The sequence below is a fragment of the Nesoenas mayeri genome (genome assembly GCF_963082525.1).
Source record: "Nesoenas mayeri genome assembly, chromosome: 21".
NCBI classification, from domain to species: Eukaryota; Metazoa; Chordata; class Aves; order Columbiformes; family Columbidae; genus Nesoenas; species Nesoenas mayeri.
Genome location: NC_137571.1, coordinates 3842605 through 3862187, shown reverse-complemented (window position 1 = coordinate 3862187; position 19583 = coordinate 3842605). Strand labels below are relative to the sequence as shown.

The 19583-nt window shown below is 48.9% G+C and overlaps 2 protein-coding genes across 2 annotated transcripts; both read right to left on the bottom strand.

Annotated features, from left to right (window-relative positions):
- Window positions 1-712: 712 nt before the first annotated feature.
- PPIE (peptidylprolyl isomerase E) lies at window positions 713-3403 on the bottom strand. The gene is made up of 10 exons (XM_080357687.1): window positions 3347-3403; window positions 3164-3262; window positions 3011-3054; window positions 2702-2728; window positions 2454-2535; window positions 2258-2358; window positions 2017-2140; window positions 1749-1934; window positions 1060-1202; window positions 713-974 (listed from the first exon to the last, which is right to left on the bottom strand). Exons 1-10 carry the CDS (start codon window positions 3375-3377, stop codon window positions 906-908), a joined length of 906 nt encoding a protein of 301 aa, XP_080213813.1. The 5' UTR covers window positions 3378-3403; the 3' UTR covers window positions 713-905.
- Window positions 3404-5386: 1983 nt separating this feature from the next.
- PABPC4 (poly(A) binding protein cytoplasmic 4) lies at window positions 5387-18789 on the bottom strand (the record flags this gene model as incomplete). The annotated part of the gene is made up of 15 exons (XM_080357668.1): window positions 18395-18789; window positions 17688-17910; window positions 11810-12003; window positions 11391-11506; window positions 10774-10913; window positions 10428-10522; window positions 9682-9819; window positions 8991-9086; window positions 8215-8487; window positions 7859-7946; window positions 7571-7690; window positions 6886-7013; window positions 6151-6244; window positions 5563-5693; window positions 5387-5473 (listed from the first exon to the last, which is right to left on the bottom strand). Exons 2-15 carry the CDS (start codon window positions 17878-17880, stop codon window positions 5387-5389), a joined length of 1893 nt encoding a protein of 630 aa, XP_080213794.1. The 5' UTR covers window positions 17881-17910; window positions 18395-18789.
- Window positions 18790-19583: the final 794 nt, after the last annotated feature.

The window sequence follows — 19583 nt, the reverse complement described above, 5'->3', positions numbered from 1 at the left end:
AAGAAAATATCCATATTGAGCTATGACACCATTATAAAATAAACACCTGGTTTGGAAAGTAAACACAGGGTTTCTCCTGCTCTTTGGTCTTTACTAAATGCCACGGCACAGCAGCGCTCTGTTCCGCGGACGGGGTGTCGCAAGGAGATCTCGGGGATTGGCTCAAACTGTAGGTGTTGGGTTGAAAAGGAGCCCGGCCGATTGTTGTGATGGGAGGTTTGGGTCGGGCTGTGTCTGCATGACCAGTAGATGCTTCCCCTGGGCTCACAACGGGGTTATTTGCACAATTAAATGACTGATTTGCTCTGGAAATTAAACCCTTTCCTAGAGCCTCAGCGCCCCAAAGGGTTTATTCATCTCCTGTGCTTCTCGGCCAGACCTTGTTCTCCCACTCACACATCCCAGGAAATTCTCCCCTTCCCAAGCAAAGCGGCTCCCAGGCAGGGACCGGCCTCCCTCTGCTGATGGGAAAGGACATTACAGAGCAGGGGAATACAAAACCACCTCCACAAAACCCTGCTGCGGAAAAAGCGGGAGATTCCGCTTTGCTCTTCTCTCCCCAGCACGTGCAGCGTCCCGTTGAACCAAGATTGAGGCACCAGATTTGAGGAGATGAGTGCAAATGCAAAACAGAAAAGAAATAAAGCCTATTTTCTCAAAAGCAAAGACCATCCCCACACAGTGAGAGTTCAACATGCCATCCGTATTTTTCTACAAACTATATTTTATTTTGAACCAAATATAAAGCCTTTCCCAAACCAGCACGGGACGGCGCAGCCTGAGAAGCGATTTATCCTTGGGTGGGTCAGACCTCACAAGGGTGTTCACACCAAACTTCACGGGGGTATTTCCGCAGGAGCCGGGGGGTGTGGGGCTGTCCCATCACAGCCCCTCCAAAGCCGGGCTCACGAGCACTCCCCGCAGTCTGAGATAATGACCTTCTGCTTCGTTTTCCCATCTTTGGTGCCCTGAGCCTTTGGGGAAAAGAGCAGCGGGAATGGAAAAGCACACGACGTTGCGGTGGGAAGGAGACGGGGGCTCTGCTGTGAGCGGACCTACCTCAATCTGCCGCACCACGTCCATGCCCTCCGTCACCTCGCCGAACACCACGTGCTTCCCGTCCAGCCAGTCTGTTTTATCGCAGGTGATGAAGAACTGGGAGCCGTTGGTGTTGGGGCCAGAGTTTGCCATTGATAACAGCCCTGCGACCAAAAAGAGGGACGTGTTATGGGCTGGGGAGGGAGCGATGAGATCCAGCGTGTGAGCTGCTGCTTCGGCCAGAACCCATTTGCAGGCTCTGCAAAATGCTGCTGGTTTTAGGAGAGCCTCTAATATTAAACTTCTAGAAACCGGTGGAAATAAATCACCCTGGGAAACACACAGAGTCCAGATTGCTCATCTATTGCTAAAACTGCAGTAACAGAGAAGCTGTTTGTGCAGCTTCCTTTTTGCTGCTTTTCGTAGTCACGCTACAACTTTCCTCCTTTAAAATCAACCAAGAAAGCAGCTTTTAAATGCTTTCTCCATTATGCAACACTGGAAATGATCAGCATATGAACAGAGAGAGAAAGATGCGTTTCTGGTTGCTGAATGCAAGTGATACGTGATGGTCGGACCATGGGAGATTCCACCAGGCACAGGCAACACGGAACAACATCCAGGGCTGCTACGACCAACACGATCCAAGTCAAAACAGACCAAGCGTGGGCCCTGGATGACATTGAGCTGTTTTGGGGAGGTGGCTCTACCTGGCCCTGTGTGTTTGAGAATGAAGTTCTCATCATCAAACTTCTTCCCGTAGATGGATTTGCCGCCGGTGCCGTTGTGGTTGGTGAAGTCGCCGCCCTGACACATGAACTGGGGGATGATGCGGTGGAAGCTGCTCCCTTTGAAGCCAAAACCTTTCTCGTGGGTGCAGAGGCAGCGGAAATTCTCTGTTTAGGGGAGAAGAGGAGCGGTGGGAGCCGTGCTGGGAGCGGAACCGGCAGAGCGGGGAGGCTGAGCCTCCGCACTCACCTGCGGTCATGGGCACCACGTCCGAGCGCAGCAGGATCTGCAGCCGCCCCGCAGGTTTGTTGCCGATCTTGATGTCCATGTAAACCTGAGGGTTAGCCCGGGATTTCTTAGCGGGAGGTTCACCCTGGGTGGGAAAAGATAATAAAGCAAGTTGAGGTGACACCGCTCTGCTCCGCCGCCAGAGATGTGGCCTCAAGCGCTCAGCCTTAAGGATACAGATGGATGCGGTTGTATTTTGTACCTCCTGCGCCTCCGCTTTGGGGGCCTTTTCTCCCGTCTCCTCCGTGTTCTCCTCCAGAGTCTTCCCCGAAAACTTCTTCAGCCATTCGTCATCCGACCAGACTGCGATGGCAAAGGGAAGGGTCAGGGCAGAGCAAACAGGGGCTGCCCACGAGCACCGAGCTCTGATGGCTCCTCCTTTCCAGGCACCACCTCACCGGGTCTGGATGATCCTTCTTTAATTCGCATGGGTTTGGCCAAGTTCACGCGGATCGTCCTGCCGAAGAGCTCGGATTCGTTCTACAGAGGAGACGAAAAGCACGACAAAGCCCACCAAAAGGTAGAAAAAATCACTCTGCCCCCCAAATCCCTGTAGAGGTTGAAGGAAAACATGTGGGTTTTATATACAGCCACACGTGGCCTCGCTCTGAGCTACCGGGGTGATGAGTGGGAACGGGGTCCGTACCATGTTGTCAATAGCTGCCGCAGCATCCTGCCAAAAAAGGCGAAATGAAATGATTACTGATGTTTCTCGTCTCTCCCTTTAAAAGCAAAGCTCAGGATACGCGCCCCGCAGCGTTTCCTTGCAAAGAAGATTGCCAAAGGGCTCTTTTCCTAACGCTCAGGGCTATAAAAACTGATGGATGTTGGGAAAAGGGGAAAAGAGAAGGGGAAAGCAGAACGGCGGCTGCTGCTGGGGGGTGTCCGTTGAGATCCAGCCCAAAACCCCCAGGGGGGACGAGCCCAGCAGCTCAAGTATTTGCCGCTTCCTCACCTCGGCCAGCTCGAACTCAACGAAGGCGAATCCCCGGTGCTTTTCTGGAGAGAGAGGAACCGGCGGTCACGGGCAGCGCGGACACCCGGTCCCGCTGTGTCCCGCGTCCCCTACAAAGTCACCCGGGACATCCCGGACCCCCCGGTCACGCACCCGTCTCGTAGTCCAGCGGGATCTGGATGTCGGTGATGTCGCCGAAGGGGATGAAAGCGGCGTGAAGCACCTTCTCGTCCACCTCCTCCGCCAGCCCGCCTGCGGGGCGGACACCGGGCACCGGTCACCGGGCGCCGCCGGAGAGCCCCGACCCGTCGGGGCGCCCCCGGCCCCGCCACTCACCCACGTACAAGACGCGCTTGGTCGCCGCCATCTTTCCCGCGGCCCCGCCCACCCCGGAACGGCGCGGCGGAGGCTCCACCCACCTGGGCCCGCCCTCCCGCTGGGCCCCGCCCATCTCAGAACTCCGCCCACGCAGCAGAGACCACGCCCATAGCAGAACCCCGCCCATACGCCCGCGGCCCTGCCCACCTTAAAACTCCGCCCACATTCTTGCGGCTCCGCCCACATTCTTGCGGCTCCGCCCACATCCTTGCGGCTCCGCCCACCCCGCCGTTCCGCGGGCTGCGAGCGGCTTCCGCAAGGCGTTTTCAAAGGGGATTTTGGGTTATTTTACTAGAAAAACGGGACAGACCCGGGCCAGGAACCCCCCGAACCATTCCTGCTGCCCCAGGACCGGCCATCCCCGGCTTCCAGAGCAAGGGTCCACCCCAAGGTAGACAGGGTCCCTCTTTCCACAGGAGCATCTCAAAGACAACTCAAAAGATAACTCAGAATAGCTGAAATAGTACAAAGAACAGCAAAGCATCTCCCCTGCTGAGGGCAAAACCCCTTTTTCTGCTTTACTTGAAAGAAAAAAATACCCTCCCAAACCCTTTAATTAAAGCACCACTTAGTTACATTCATCCCTCATTCAGACACTAACCAAACCCAACATAATGGGCCTGGGGCATAATTTTAACAAAGCTGCTTCAAAATCGTGATTGGCCAAAATTAACAAGCAGAATACCTCAATTAAAATCATAATTTAAATGTATCAAATATATGACAACCTGTCAGTTTAATTTTACTAAGCCGTAACACAAAATCTAGAGAAATGATGACAAATGCAGTGAAAGTTTTTATTCCTTTATTGTTAAACACTTTCCAGACTTTCCAAACAGGATTTTTCAAGTTAAAACCAAAACCACAAAATACTTTTCAACCCAAAAATCCTCAGTGTCCTCCTCAGAAGACGCCAAGGGCAGCTCTGTCCGGACCGCGAGGGAAAAGCTTGCACGCCCAACTCTGCCTTTGGAAATCTAGAGCTTCAGAGTTGGCTTTTTAAATAAGATCTGAAAGATTAGTTTACAAAATGCAATATAACTATGTGATATGATGAGAGCTGCAGGACAGCGAAGAATCTTCAAACGTCTCGAGCTGATGTCTATGAAGGGGCTATTTGGCTTCTTTGCATCCTAGAAGAGACAAAGATGAGTTACTGACCCAGCTGGGGACCTTCCCCACGTTACAAACCACACGGACTCCACTAGAATTAACAAGTTACAGAGGAGCTGTTGGGGAAAATATCAATTTCTGATCATCTGACAAGAAAACTCAGCTTTTAGCAGAGTCGACTGAGAAATACAAGGATGAAAATATAAAGAACCTTCATCATTCTTCACCATTCGGAGTTGACATCTGACCACAACAGCTCCACAAGAAGAGCTGAAAACTTCGATTACAAACAACCCACAGAAAAACGGATCATCAAAAGCAAGAAGAACCATTTGAAGAATCAAAACCTTATTTGGAAGTTTAACAAAAGGCAGCTCCAAACACCAGGACAGCATCTACTTGGACAGATCTGTGCAATGAAGTGACACTCCCGAACCAGCACTTCAATACCCGCTGCAGGGAGATGATGGGCAGGATGAGGAACGAGCATTAACAGCCCATTTAGCCTCAAAGTCACGACAACATCTTGTGTGTCTCATTTTCTTTCGCACATTAGCAGTTTCACACGACTCATTTCAATATATTATCCTTCCCTGACATGCCAACCACCAGGAACACTTCAGGGGCTTACGCAACGTCTTTCTGACGCATAATTCAAATAGGATTTCTGAAGAACATTTCTAAAGTTTCTGCAATAAGGACTCTGAGAAACTGCATTAGGGGTTTGGTTTGTTTTTTAAAGTGTGAACTAAGAATCAGACAAGTGCTGCACCAAGACCTACAGGGACCTCCAGCCATTCACTAACAACCATGCAAAGAAAATTGATTGATTCTGGAAGCTTTTAAGTGAAGCTGATGACCAAGACACTCACCAGTTTTCCTGGTTTAAGAGGTAGCAGCAACCACGCCCACCTTCTGGGCAGCTTCTTTCTTGGCTTGGTGAGCCTGCAACACCGCCACGGCCTCCTCCACCTTCGGGAGACACAGCACCCGCTGAGATGCAGTTTCCCCGACCAACATCTCCCAAAATCCAGCCTGTCTCAAGGACCGGGGCAGGTTACCTTGGACCGGAGGGACTCGGGGGACTCTAGCATGTGCAGCAGCTCTGAGTTGTCAATCTCCAGCAGCATTCCCGTGATCTTCCCCGCAAGGCTGGGGTGCATAGCCTGGATCAGGGGGAACAAACGCTCTCCTGGGGAACAAAGAGTTCATAGAGTTGTAAAATGTTACGGATTGGAAGGGCCCTGGAAAGCTCATCCAGTGCAATCCCCCCATGGAGCAGGAACACCCAGATGAGGTTACACAGGAAGGTGTCCAGGCGGGTTGGAATGTCTGCACAGAAGGAGACTCCACAACCCCCCTGGGCAGCCTGGGCCAGGCTCTGCCACCCTCACTCCCAACAAGTTTCTTCTCAAATTTAAGTGGAACCTCCTGTGTTCCAGTTTGCACCCATTGCCCCTTGTCCTGTCACTGGTTGTCACCAGAAGAGCCTGGCTCCATCCTCCTGACACTCCCCCTTTCCATATTGATCCCCATGAATGAGGTCAAATGAGGTTCAGACAGCAGAGTTTCAGTTGCAAAGTCATCTTTGAAATCCGAGGGGATTTCCAAAGCAAAATGCAAACGGTAAGAAGTGGAGTTTCACTCACCCAGCATCTGTTTCTGCTCCTGGGGGGGTGCAGCCGCCAGCATGGAGGCTGTAAGTGGCTCCTGCCCCTGCACGTGGACCGCGGGCTGAGGCGCCTAGAGAAGGGCAGACATGAGCCTTCTGAAACACGTACTAAGCCAATTGCTTCATATTTAGAGACAATAAGAAGACATTATCTCCTAAAACACAATATTTGACAAGCTTGCAGCAGACAAGTTTCAGAAGAGGACAGATAAGGTGCCAATGGTTCATAAACAGGCTCCCTCCAAGTCATGAACTCAAAACCACAATGTCACACATGGGCACTGGAAATATCTTACAAAACCCATTAGTCTCTTACAGAAACTGGATGTGAGACAAACAGCACAACTGAGAAAGAGCAACACCCCTGCCTGCTTCTTGTACAATGCAGAAGTTTGAGAGAAGCAAATTGTGACTTCAGTGAGGATTTGACAAAGAGGGGGAGAATTAATAGTTGCAAAATGGGAAAGCAAAGAACTGAGAAAAATATTCTTAAAGCAAATGTGGGTAAAAAAGGGCTTGCAAGTACAAGACAGAGAAACCAATGAAGTTGCCCTGGCAAAGGTACAACAGCCAGGTTTTTAAGTCTGAAATCATGATGTCTGTCTGGGTTCTAAGAATAGCTTGAAATTTCGGTAAAAGCTCTTCAATTGCACAGAAAACCTGCCGGACTGAAGCGACCGCAGGGCCCTCCCGGCCCAGCCCCTGGAGTTACCTGCAAAGGCTGCACGGCGGGGTGAGGGCTGCGCACGCTGGAGGCGTATTTGTAAGGAGGAACCGCGCGGGGAGCAGGGGCAGCGACGGGCGGGCGAGGACCTAAATTCTGCGCTGCGGTGCCAACGCCTGCAAAAGAAAAGGAGAACAGAACTGCACACACCTGCAGCAACACGCAAGTTGGGATGTCTGACATTAACTGCTGAATTTGGACTACAGCCTGCACAGTCTAATAATTCTTTAGAAACTGGCGTCTCGAAAATGCAACTGACTGCTTTAGGAAGGAGCCGTTCTCCCTAAACTATACCATGCATTCCACATCCTGCGTTTAAGATATTTTCTAGTTATTCACTGGAATAAAATGTATTTGGATGGCCTACTCTGAAAACAATATCCATAGCCTACAGTCTGTTTTGGTTTTGGTGTGGTCAATGTTGCAGAGGTGTAGAGATGAGCTCCGAACCAGCGGAAAACAACCCATCTGGATTTGTGCTGTCGCACCAACTGTCCCCAGACCTGCACTGCACAGGAAGGAAAGATTCAGGCGCTGTCTCTGCCCCTTGCTCCAGGTGGCCTTTGGTTAGCCAGAGCTGACAACCATCTTTGGAAGTCAAAAGTAGTCAAATCTCAAGAGCATCCTCCTCCCTCCCAGCCAAGAGGAAGGGCCTGGGAGGCGCACAGCTTACCAACTCGCTGGGCAGCGGCAGGGAGGCCACGAGAGGCCGGAGCATTGCCAGCTGGGGCCAGATGGCGCAGTGCTGGCCGTGGTCCAGACTGGCGCATGGCATTTGGCATTCCCTGGAAGCCTAATGGGAGAAATGAGGGGAAATCCTCAAAACAGAACTGACCGGCAAGTCAGGACACAGCTACAGGAAGCAGTTGGGTTGTGCGTGGAAAGGAAAGCATGCATCGCTCTGGTGGAAAGTACAGCCGAGAGGGTCACACAACCAAAATGTTGTCGCTAGCGTGCTCACCTTGAGGTCTCCCTCCTTGCTGCCAGCGTGGGTTGGGTCTCATCTGCGTCATTTGGTTGGGTGCATAGTAAGTGGGTCTGCTCTGAGCCTGAAGAAAAACCAGACAAGCTCAGGGGCGACATCTAAGTGAGGAACAAACCTTGTTTACAACATGTTTTGGCAGTTGGTGCCAGGACTTAACACTCAATTCGCATTAAGAAAACGGGCAGCTGGGAAGTCATAGAATTAACTCCACTGACTGCAGCCCTCAGCAGGAGTTATTTGCTTATGGGCATAAGAAAGGCTCAACAAGGTTACTGCAGCTGAACCATCAAAGCTCCAAGACAGGTTAAAAAACCCACACTAGCTCAGCTCACCTGGGGCACAGCAGGCATGAAATACCCCCCAGCAGCAGGCTGGAACTGATTAATGATTGTGTTGGCAGGCAGGGCTCTCATCCCAGCGATGCGCTGCATGTACTGATTAGTTAGATGGGCCTTTCGCTCTTCTTTCCTTTGTGCGAGTGCAACATACAACGGCTTTGAGCCCACAATCCGCCCGTTCATCTCTGTCACAGCTTTCGTAGCTTCCTCTGGAGAGGAAAAGCAGACAAAGCCAAACCCTTTGCTCCGTCCGTCTTCCAGCATCACCTGCAGTAAAGATCAATTGCTAGTGGAGCACCATGACAATAACTTAGCCTAAAAATCCACATTGTATTTAAGTGTCAGATTTCAGACAGGTAGGACCTAACTGTTGCAGAGATGTAGAGACAGGTACTCACTGAATCAAGTCACCTGCCTGGATTTACTCTGCTCTTCTGTGAGCACCATGTATCCCCAAGGCCCACACCGCACAGTTAGGAATGGGAAAGATTTGGTGCTGCCTCTAAACACAGGCAGGGAAATGTCACATCATGTTCATTGGGAGTCATCTCAAACAAGCATGTTTGCCACCTCCTGACTCCTCTTTACATGAGGGAATGAAGCAAGTTCTCAGTAAAACTCCACTGAGGCCCAAAGAAATCTGTGTATATACTAGCCCAGATGTTCTCAGGGCAATGACCAGGAGACATAGGAACTGCCCTTCAATCCCATGTCGATCACAGCTCCTTCTTCAGGCTTTAAAATCCAAATCCCCCAAAATCCCACAATACCTTGGCACTTGTTATTGCCCCAAAAGGTGAGAACTCCTTCCTCAGTTTTTCATCATCTATAGTGTCATCTAGGTTTTTAATGTATAGGTTAACACCCTAGAAGGGAAAGAACAATAAGACAATAATAACATTAAAGAAAATCTTGAGCACATTGACATCCATCTGCCAGAGCAGCAACTTGTCTGAAAACTCTTAATTTAGCATCATGTTCCCTTTGTACCACTCAAAGCTGAAGGCGATAAATGTTGCAGAGGTGTAGAGACAAGTCCCACTGTGGTGAAAGGGAGCTCGTCTGGATTTCCTCTGCTGTCCTGTTGCATCCCGTATCCCCAGCCCAGCACGGTATCGCAAGGAATGGGAAAGATTCAGATGCATCTCTGACATGACCCCGTTTTGCCATAAATTAGAGAGACAACAGCACAGGGTTACGCTGTTTCCGTCCATCCTTTTAGGTATTCCCGTTTGAAAATAAAGGAGACTGCAGGGCTCTTTTCTCATGTCCTCCTAAATATTTTACTGCAAGACTATGCCCTGATGCTCCCTTTGCCACCAAATACCACAGAGTCACCTTTACATTTTAACTCCCAGGATCTCCCATAGGACATCGATCAAGTACTTCATCAATTCCTTTCAAGTCTCCCAACAGACTGAAAAATGGTGTTTTAATTCAGAAAAGGAACAGACTATTCACCTGGTACCGGCTGAGTCTTTCTTGTTTTAGCTGTTCGAACTTCCGTTTCAGCTCCGCCTGGCGCTCGACCTTCTTCTGTGCTCGCCCCACAAATACCATTTTCCCGTTGATGTCCTTTCCATTCATTTCTTCCACTGCCTGGACAGAGGGTTCAAGAGGAAACTGTCAACTGCTGAAACAAGACAGCACCTGATCCTGTTCAGAACAGGACTGTCCAAAGTTCACATTGTATCCCTGCCTGTCAGCCAATAATCAAAAGCTGGCGCATTACCTTTGCACCGCTTCTTCCGTGTAACCATGGGCTAATTAACGACACGGAGTTATCAGGAGACCACGCTGACACCACCACTGTAAACGCTGGGTTAACCGCAACTGGTGAATTTATCCCCACCCCTTCTTGTAACTAAGGTCAAATTTTAGCAAGCATTCTGCTTAGAGAACACGATTTCTAAGCAACGTTCTCACTCTTCTTCCTTCTTCCTCCTGAAGCCCTGCATTATACTTCTACCACAATTAACCTTCTTGATTATACCACGACATTTGGTGCAGATCTAATAATCTGGAGAAACGCCAAGTTAACCCTGAGTGTCAAGCTAGTAAGGTGCAAAAGTTTTCCAAGTCCCCACATCTAGAAGAGGTTATGCCTGAGGCAGCATCTTCTCTCATTTTACTAACAGGCTACTGTGAAAAACCAAGTAACTTTTTCTTCTCTGAGGATACCCAAGCAGCGTGAAAACCGGTCATACCTTGTTAGCATCTTCATGCTTTTCAAAGCTTACGAAGCCAAAGCCTTTGGATTTTCCAGTGGGGTCTGTCATCACTTTAACACTCAGAGTTTTACCTGTTACCAAGGGACAGGGTTAGTAAAACATCACAAAACTATTTTAAGACTTTTCAACTTCACATAATAGCCCCAGCCTTCTCTCTCTCATCTGCTGGGCAGCATCTGCCTCCTGTCCAACATTTGGCACAACTGCTACCCACACCTCAACTCAAAGTGACTCACGTAGAGGCAATACAGATGGTAACAGCACTGTTAGAGAACCACAGGTGGTGAATTTGCAGCCTCATTAGAAGTGTTTCTGTATTTACCATATTTGCTGAAGAGCTCTTTTAGTCTTTCATCATCCATGTCATCCCCAAAGTTTTTAATATAAACATTGGTGAATTCCTTCGCCTTGGCTCCCAACTCAGCCTCCCGCTCTTTACGAGACTTGAATCTCCCAACAAATCTGTAAGAAAGAATGAAAATCTCAATAAGCAGCTTGTTTTTGAGAGCGGAAAAATAACGTGTGATTCGCAGTAAGCCCAAAAAAAAATATGAGTGTGTAGTAGGAGCTGGGAATGGGGACAAGAAAGGGTGACAGGGGAAGGACAAACAAGTCACAGACCAACCACAAAAATCACCTGTGCTATGGTTGGCTGAGGATGCCCACCCAGCTCTGCAGTGGAGAGAGTACTGGCCACAGAAAACCCCCCCAGCCCACCAGCAGAGAGGTGGCAAATCAAGGCTTGGTTAGGGACCCCCACCAGCCCTGGAATGGAGGGGGAACAGGCCATGGCGTGGGCAGGGTCACTCACCAGCCCTGGAGTGGAGAGGTAGCAGCCCAAGGCTCGGGCCAGGAGAACCAGTGCCTTGTGTGTCCCTGTTAATACCCAGACGCATCATGGTTCATGCGATCGTTGCTGCTTCTGGCTGTGACACTCACACTTTGCGGTCGTTGAGCAGCATGCCGTTCATCTTCTCGATGGCTCTATCTGCAGCGTCCTGGGTCTCAAAGTGCACAAATGCGTAGCCCTTAGAGCCATTCTCATCACACACCACCTGGACATGGGGAAGGAAAAGAAAACATCAGCTCTCTGAACACATTTTCTCCTCCGCCACGAGGCCAGCCCACAAAAATAGCTTACTGCCAAGGGTCAACATTAGGAAGATGTTATTGTGTTTCATATTTGCACGCTTCATAACCAAATCTGACATAATTTCATTAATCCCTGACCTTCTGGTCAACTCTGCCTTTTAAAGACCCCACTCCTCATCTGGTGAAACGAGTCTCTTCCACTTCCTACGTGGGACATATCTGATGTCACCACTAAAACAGAATTCAACAAAGTAACCACATCTCACCTTGCAGGACAAAATATTCCCAAACGCTGAGAATGTGTCATAAAGTGCCTTGTTATCAATGGATTTGTCCAGGTTCTTAATGAAGACATTCCCAACCCCTGACTTCCTCAAGGAGGGATCCCTCTGAGACCACATGATGCGAATGGGTTTTCCTTTGATCACATCAAAATTCATGGTATCTAGAGCACGCTCAGCTGCAAGAGAAGTCAAGAACACATTTCTGTGGGTTGTTAAAAAATAGAGGTTTCCATCATGTGGGCGATCATTTTCCCTAAATTTTACTCAGATATTTGGGGCAATATTGTGGGCGACTGATTTCAATGACTTTTTAACTCCATGTTTCAAAGGAGGTCCTTGCAGCACAGTCACGTTTAAGTATATAATAGGTTTAATAGACTATTTGAAGCTTACATGATGGTAATGTTTGAACAACCACAGCAAAACGCATGTCGAAACACCTGGGGTTTATTATAGTCTTAGTTATTATGGAGGTAAATTATTATAAAGGTAAACTGCTGCACCCAAAGAAGGAAAGGAAACTGAGGAAACCCTGGTGGGGGGTGGGGGAAGGAAGCAAAAAAAGTGACTGTTTGGCTTGTTTGCTTTACATGAAGCTCATATCTACCCATACTCATTTCTATTGAGTGAAAAGGATTATCTCCCTGTCAGGTCAGGGAAAACATGCATGAGCATGTGGCTGGGAAGAAGACACAAGTCACCCTCTGCAACTCATAGGGCCAAAAAGCAATGCCCAAGCTGCTCAGTCTAAGGATGACAGCAAGAGTGGACAAAATTCTGGGAAAAAAAGTCCATATACCCGATCTGATGAACAGAGAAGTGTTTATCTAAGCTCTACAACCTCAACACTGTCATTCTAAGCTACACTGAAACCACCCTCCAGGATTCTATTTCTGCTACCTACTGATATATTAAAAGGATCATTACGTACACACATTAGGATCTTGTTCATAAAATTGAGATGCTTGGGACTCTTGTGTGCCAGAAAACACTCCCAGCATGGAGCTCCCAGAGAAAAAGCAAGTCTGTTAATTCCCAGCATGAAGCAGGGAAAGAGAGGGACAGACACGCATTAAAATCAAGGAATATTAACAGGGCAGAACCCAAGTTTTCCAAATTTGTTTGTCTCAATTCTTCCCTTGCTGATTAAATTTCAGAAGCAGCAAATTCAAGGAAAATGCCAATTCCAGAGTAACTACTCAGAGTTTCACAGAACCACCTCTACAAACATCTCCTGCACTCCCTACCTGCAAAGCCGCTCTGAACTACTGCATGGGAAGTGCCTCAGAACTGTTCATGCACTTTGAAAATGTTTTGTTGTTGTTGCTTTTTAAACTGAAGCGGTGCCATTACAATTCTCCTATTTTCCCCACTCCTGCACACATACACCCAGCTGGGAAACAAGCTCTGCTGGATTTCATTCCTGAAGTAGTCAGACTTGCAGTAAAAAATCAAATAAAAAGGAGGGAAGTTATACTTGCTAAGACTCTACTAGCTCTGTTTAGTCAAAAGGTGCTAAATTCAATTAACAGCCACGCTAAAATGATTCCTCAGCTGCTACCGGCAACCAGTGCAACTGAGGTTCTCCCTGGAGTCCATTCCTACTAGGCACTTCAGCAGGCGACTTGGTCCAGCTTCTCAAATTTGGCAGTGTTTATTTATAGCAGGGAGAGGTCCTCCTGAAGCATGCGTTGGCAAGGACACAGACCAGTTGTATATACCATTTGCAGCAGAACCAGGGCTCCCGCTGAAAGCTGACAAGCAGATGGAGCAGTGGCACGCAGGCAGCGGGGACTGTGAAACACCGCAGCGCTACCGAGATAGAGATTAGTTGTGAACTTGCTCCCAGTTCTTTCAAGCTTCCCAAGCGTATACTTCAGTAGATACCATTGCACTGCTCTTTCAACAGCTTGCTGGTATTCCACTCTATTATTACACTCTGTTTGAAATCCACCCTGACACCTCTTGTGAGCAGCAGCTCTCGATGGATCCCCTGATTTGAGGAAGATCTGCCATACTCACAGGTGGAAATGCAACCACGCTCCACCAGGACCTAAAAGAGCCTGGAAAGGATTGGCACGAGTTATGTGAATGATTCAGACTACGCACATCTGATTCATTTCCTTAATCTGAGCAAACACCTTCTCATTTTTCTTCTATTTAAATCACAAAGCTTCAGCCATTTCAGTTCCTGTAGCTGCTTCTCTCCCACTGGTTCCTGTCACCCCCCCAGCAGACTCAACTGCAACTCATATATAACATTAAACACACTCTTAACCCCTTTCACGCTTCCTTTTCATTCCTCTTCCATAGCCTGCTGGATGCCTTAGGCCTCAAAGTAACTCATCTCCCTTCCAGGCTCCGTGATTCAGAGCTCACACAACGCCGGAATTAGTGGCTGCACTAAGCAGAAAAGACCCAACAAAAGCACACAGCATTAATTTAACCACTTATTTTTAAAAGGAGAGGTTGCATACAAAAACCTAAATGATTTGACCACTGACTTGGGAGAAAATACTGTTGGCAATGTATGTAAGCAACCACTCTTCCCTCCTAACAACACAGCTGCATTTATGTTACACAGGTCTTCTCCTACATTTGCTTCTCTTCTTTGAGGAAGAAAAGAAACTGAAAGTTTATATGTGGTCTTCTACACCTTTCTTCAGTCACTTATCTTAACCTGAGCTCTGGGCTCCCTCTCGGCTTGGGAAATGTTCTGTTTTCTCTGTACTTCCAGAACAGCTTATCTCCACAGCCAGATTACAGTTTCTCTGCTTCATTATCTGAGTTGTCATGTCAGAACTGTTGTTAAAGTTATGAAACCCTGGAATGCAATTACATTGCATGAGGAACACATGAAAAATGAAATTCAGCTCTTCTTTCAAATGAAATATTTATCTTCCTTTCCTTCTTCACAGTCAAGAAACAAATATTAAGGCCCAGAGCTGAGCCTGAACTAGGCAGAACTTTGAAGCGTTTCCTTCATCTATCAGAGCAGGATGGATTCAGCATTCAGTGGTTACTACGCCAAAGAACTGCAATCAAAACCAGCAGAGCTTGTTTTCACTAAAAATAACTTCTCTGCAGCAGACTACCAGTTAGACAATGCACGGCCAGACGGTAACCCCTTCCAGGGTCAAGCATCACTCCATCAGCTAACTAAAATATACAGGAAAACGTAGGCTTGGAATCAGAGAAACAGCAGAACTCCAGAAGTGTAGAGCATGTTCAGGATGTGACAATGGGATCTCCTGGTGGCCCCACATCATGGGGAAGAGTTCTGGTTATTTGACTATTTCCAGTGTCCTTCTCTAGTCATATGGACTGAGTCCTATTTCCCACCCCCCAAAAAACGTATTTGGCTTTCTTCAGATTTACAAAGCACTCATCCTTCTACAAAGCTGCCAAGGAAATGCAAACTATCATGTATCGGCTTCTTTAACACCTACGACCCTTCAATCATACTTACAATGTGTCCACATGAACTTCCCTAAAAGTTCTCAGAGCACAAAGCTTCTTGATTATTTTAAGTGGTATTTTGTAGCATCTATTGTCACCTATAAATCAAAACAGGCCCCTACAATGCTAGAGAACAGTCCCATCTTTAGTAAAATAAAGTCCACACACATTTCTGATTATAAATTCCTGGAAGAAAATACATATCCATCCACCTCTCAGAAAGCCCTCGTGCAGGCAGTACCAAGTACTGCCACTTGGAAAACTAAAGCCAAATTCCTGCCTTTGACAATAAGAATTCTATTCTTCGTATTCAGGATTTGCTTCTGAGATCGCAACACACCACCAACAGGCTCAACTTTCCAAAATCAGCTGTATATGTTCTGCTGCATTACCCTGCGTACAGCAGCTGTTTTCTACTTATGCAAAGTTTGCCAGACAGAAGAAATTCTGGGCTTTTCAGAGGAGACTTCTTCCTGAGGGCAGGGTAGCTGGAATATTTCTCCTTCCCAATAGTAACTCAATGATTAGGTTGAAATCACTTGACCTTCTACGATCTACCAGTAATAAGACACCACTTGCTTTGTCAAAGTATCACTTGAAGTACCGGGACTTCCTAAAATGTCCACTGCCTCACCAACAGCCCAGAATGATGCAACCTCCCTCGAAATTCTTGCCTATTTATTACCACAAAAGATTACCTTGAAATACATTTGAAGGCCACCTGTCTTTGTATGAGAAGCAGAACTGCTTTCTGCTAAAGCAAGCAGGTGTGACTAGTCCCTCTTTTAACATCATAACTACACTTATTTTACGGATTTTCTCTACCTCCCTGACGTTTATCTGAGGTTTGCATTCCTTCTTGGCTTTATTTCTGCTGCTTGTTTTTAATTATCTTGCAAAATGAGGTCATAACCTGGACAAAGGTGGGTGAGCCCAGGTAATGTGCCCTTCCTTGTACAGCACATGGGCATACCAAGGTGGTTTTTGTAAGAGGCAGGCAGAGCAGACAGGTGCATCAGAGCACGAGAGGAGCACAGATACAGGCTCTCAGCTTCTCCCCTCCTCGCTGAGAAGTTTTAAAACACAAATACATTGCTTAGCCTGCCTAAGATGCACTTCAGATAGATTCATGAAGGAGAAATGATGCACTGGGGTGCGATCCACCTTTTTATCAGCCTGGCAAGAGGAAGGCTCAGCAGCGCTGCATCAGATCAGCCAGCATCCCAAGGAAAGGACACACAGAAGGTACTTTGAGAATGGAAGCTAGGATGGCATGGAATCAAAACAGAGTATGGAAAATCCAAACGTTCCAGCCAAGAGCTCAATCCCAGGCTCCACTAGCTTGCAGGAATACAATTCTGTAATAACATTTATGTTTTCTACACAACAAACGCCTTGATCCAAAGTTAATGTATTACCTCATGCAAACAGACCACTCTCTGCTGCCTGTAATAATGTAAAGTGGGATAACCTACTACAGGCTAAAGGAAATTTTACTTGCTGCTGAAATCTGTGCTGTTGTGAATTGATTCTGAATTCAAGGAGAAAGTTCGCTCTCATCTATCCTTCGGATGTCTCTGTCACACCTAGATACTGCTACATCACAGCAGAGAGCAATAAACTTGCACCAGCCAACAGGCAAAGGCTCTGAAAACTAGGGCAGAAAACGCTGACCCATTTTTCTTCCAGAAAAGACATGTTCCAAAACGACCTCTTCTGTCCCATCTTTCACATGCTACTGCTACTTCAGCTCTGGAATGAGCAGGAGCCAAGTTAAAGCATGAAAAAAAGAGTCTGACAACAGCAAACCAACCTGGCTTCTGCATGTGAGATAACCTGGTTTCCCGTGCACTGAATACGCATCTTCTTTCCCGTTAAAACAAGAAAATCACCTCCCAAACTGAGAGATCCATTGGGCTGTTTGCAGAAACGCAGCTGCCTGCAGCCCACCAGATCTCCCAGATATTAAATCATACTGGGTGGGCAGCCAGAGGCTGAACCACCCAAACCAAACATTCAACCTGCACTGACTACTCTGAGCTTTTTTCTGATGACCGCACAGCCTCACACAAATAGCCCAAACCTACCCGAGAACGAAGGGGAACACAGCGGAGGCTGTTTTCTTAGGTGAGGAACAAACCCAAGCCTCCAAAGTTTAATATCAGTGAGCAAAATAGGTCAGTCAATCAGAGATGTCACCAAGATGTGCATTCGCAGAGTATTTCGGAGACACCAAGCAGCATTCCAGCTTCATTCACTAGTGATTACTTACCCTGTAACTGTAACATTTTAGTAGGCAGCTACATGGCAATACACATGAACAGGAGTGTAAATTAGCGGGGAAAAAAAGTGAATAAAAGCGAAGGAAAAAGCCCTAAATGTGGCTGCACACATCACTTACCATCCGCTGGCTGCTGGAAGTTGACGTAGGCATAGCCGAGGGACCGGCGGGTGATCATGTCCCTGCAGACGCGGATGGAGAGGACGGGCCCGGCGGGGCTGAACTTCTCGTAGAGCATGGCCTCGGTGACATCAGGGTGCAGGTCACCCACGTACAGCGACGCCATCGGGTAGCTGCTGGCGGTCGTGTTCATCTTCCACCCAGCACGCGCTCCCACCGCGAACTAAGAGGGTTTGATTCTTGAAGTTTCTTTAAGTCAAGCTTTTAGTTAAGTATTTAAACCAGGGGGGAAGGCAAAATCTTATTTAAAAGCCTCACTAAGCAGGGGGTGAGGTTGGGAGAGGGGGAATGGCAGTTTGGTGACCAGAAGGGGGGATTATGGGGGGACAGGGGGATCAGCTGCTCCCCCGCGCCACAGAGCGGCCTGAAACACCTGCAATAAACAAAGTTAAACCTCCAGGAGAGATGGGTTCAGAAACCAAGCTAAAAATTCATAAACCGGCTGCTAAGCGCTTCTCCTGTCAGCTCTGGGGCAAAACCCTCCTCGATCTCCCTAAACCCACAGCCCTTATTTTGCGTTAAGAGCCTAATTTACCCGCAGCTCCTCAGAGCGGAGGCCGCTGGGTTTCCTGAGGTTAAAAAATAAATAATAAATAAATAATTAGGAAAAATAAACTTCTCTGTAACATATAAATATTAATACAAACCTTTCTTTTAAAATTAAAACTCCTCCGCCAAGTTTATATATATATATATATATAGATAGATCTATCAAACTGTCCTGCCCTAACGGAGCCACCGACACCACGCGGCGGCGGTTGAGCGCGGGCCGGGCTGACAGGAGCGGCCGGATCGGGCCCCGCGGCCGGATCGGGCCCCGCGCTCGCCCGGCGCCCCCGCGCCCCCCTCGCGCCCTCCCCGCCCCCCGGCCCGGCCCGGGGCGGCGCTGGGCCCGGACACCGACTCACGCGCTGCGGCCCGGCGAGCGGAAAGGCGGCGGCGGGCGGCGAGCGCCCCTTTATAGCCGCCGCGGCGGCGTGAGGAGAGGCCGCCGGGAGGAGGCGGTGGCGCCCGGCGAGGAGCGACCCCCCGCCCGCCCGACGCGGCGCCGCCGCCCGCTGCAGCGACCCCAGCGGGGGGAGGACCGCGGTGCCGCCCGGGCTGAGGGCACGCGCGGGCCCGCCCGCCATTTTGGGGGCGTCAGGGGACGACCCTCGGCGGGGAGATGGCGGCGGGGGCTGTCAGCATTGCCGTGTTGTAGCCGCCTCTGGTGTCCCAGGACAAACTGGGCCTCGATGTCTTCCCAGCACGAGGAATCCCAAATCCCCTGGGCGGTTCTGACCCCTCATGGTGGGTGTGCACCAGGGCACCTGTAGAGTCTTGAATGTGGGCAGGAACAGCCCCAGGTTCCAGTCTAAGTTGGAGAAGGACCTGTTAGAGAGCAGCGTAGGGGAAAGGGACCTGGGGGTCCTGGGGACAGCAGGGTGACCATGAGCCAGCACTGGGCCCTTGTGGCCAGGAAGCCAATGGTACCTGGGGTGGGTTAGAAGGGGGTGGTCAGTAGGTCAGAGAGGTTCTCCTGCCCCTCTGCTCTGCCCTGGGGAGACCACACCTGGAATCTTGTGTCCAGCTGTGGCCCCTCAGTTCCAGCAGGACAGGGAACTGCTGCAGAGAGTCCAGCGCAGCCACCAAGATGCTGCAGGGAGTGGAGCATCTCCCGTGTGAGGAAAGGCTGAGGGAGCTGGGGCTCTGGAGCTGGACAAGAGGACACTGAGGGGGGACTCATTCCTGGGGATCAATATGGAAAGGGGCAGTGTCAGGAGGATGGAGCCAGGCTCTGCTGGTGACAACCAGTGACAGGACAAGGGGCAATGGGTGCAAACTGGAACACAAAAG

Excerpts from the sequence above, each read along its gene's own strand:
- PPIE (XM_080357687.1), bottom strand. The coding sequence starts at position 3,377 with ATGGCGGCGACCAAGCGCGTCTTGTACGTGG. Across the intron at positions 2,536-2,701 it reads CGGCAGCTATTGACAACATG|AACGAATCCGAGCTCTTCGG; the intron begins GTACGGACCCCG and ends TCTCCTCTGTAG. Across the intron at positions 2,359-2,453 it reads AGAAGGATCATCCAGACCCG|TCTGGTCGGATGACGAATGG; the intron begins GTGAGGTGGTGC and ends TTGCCATCGCAG.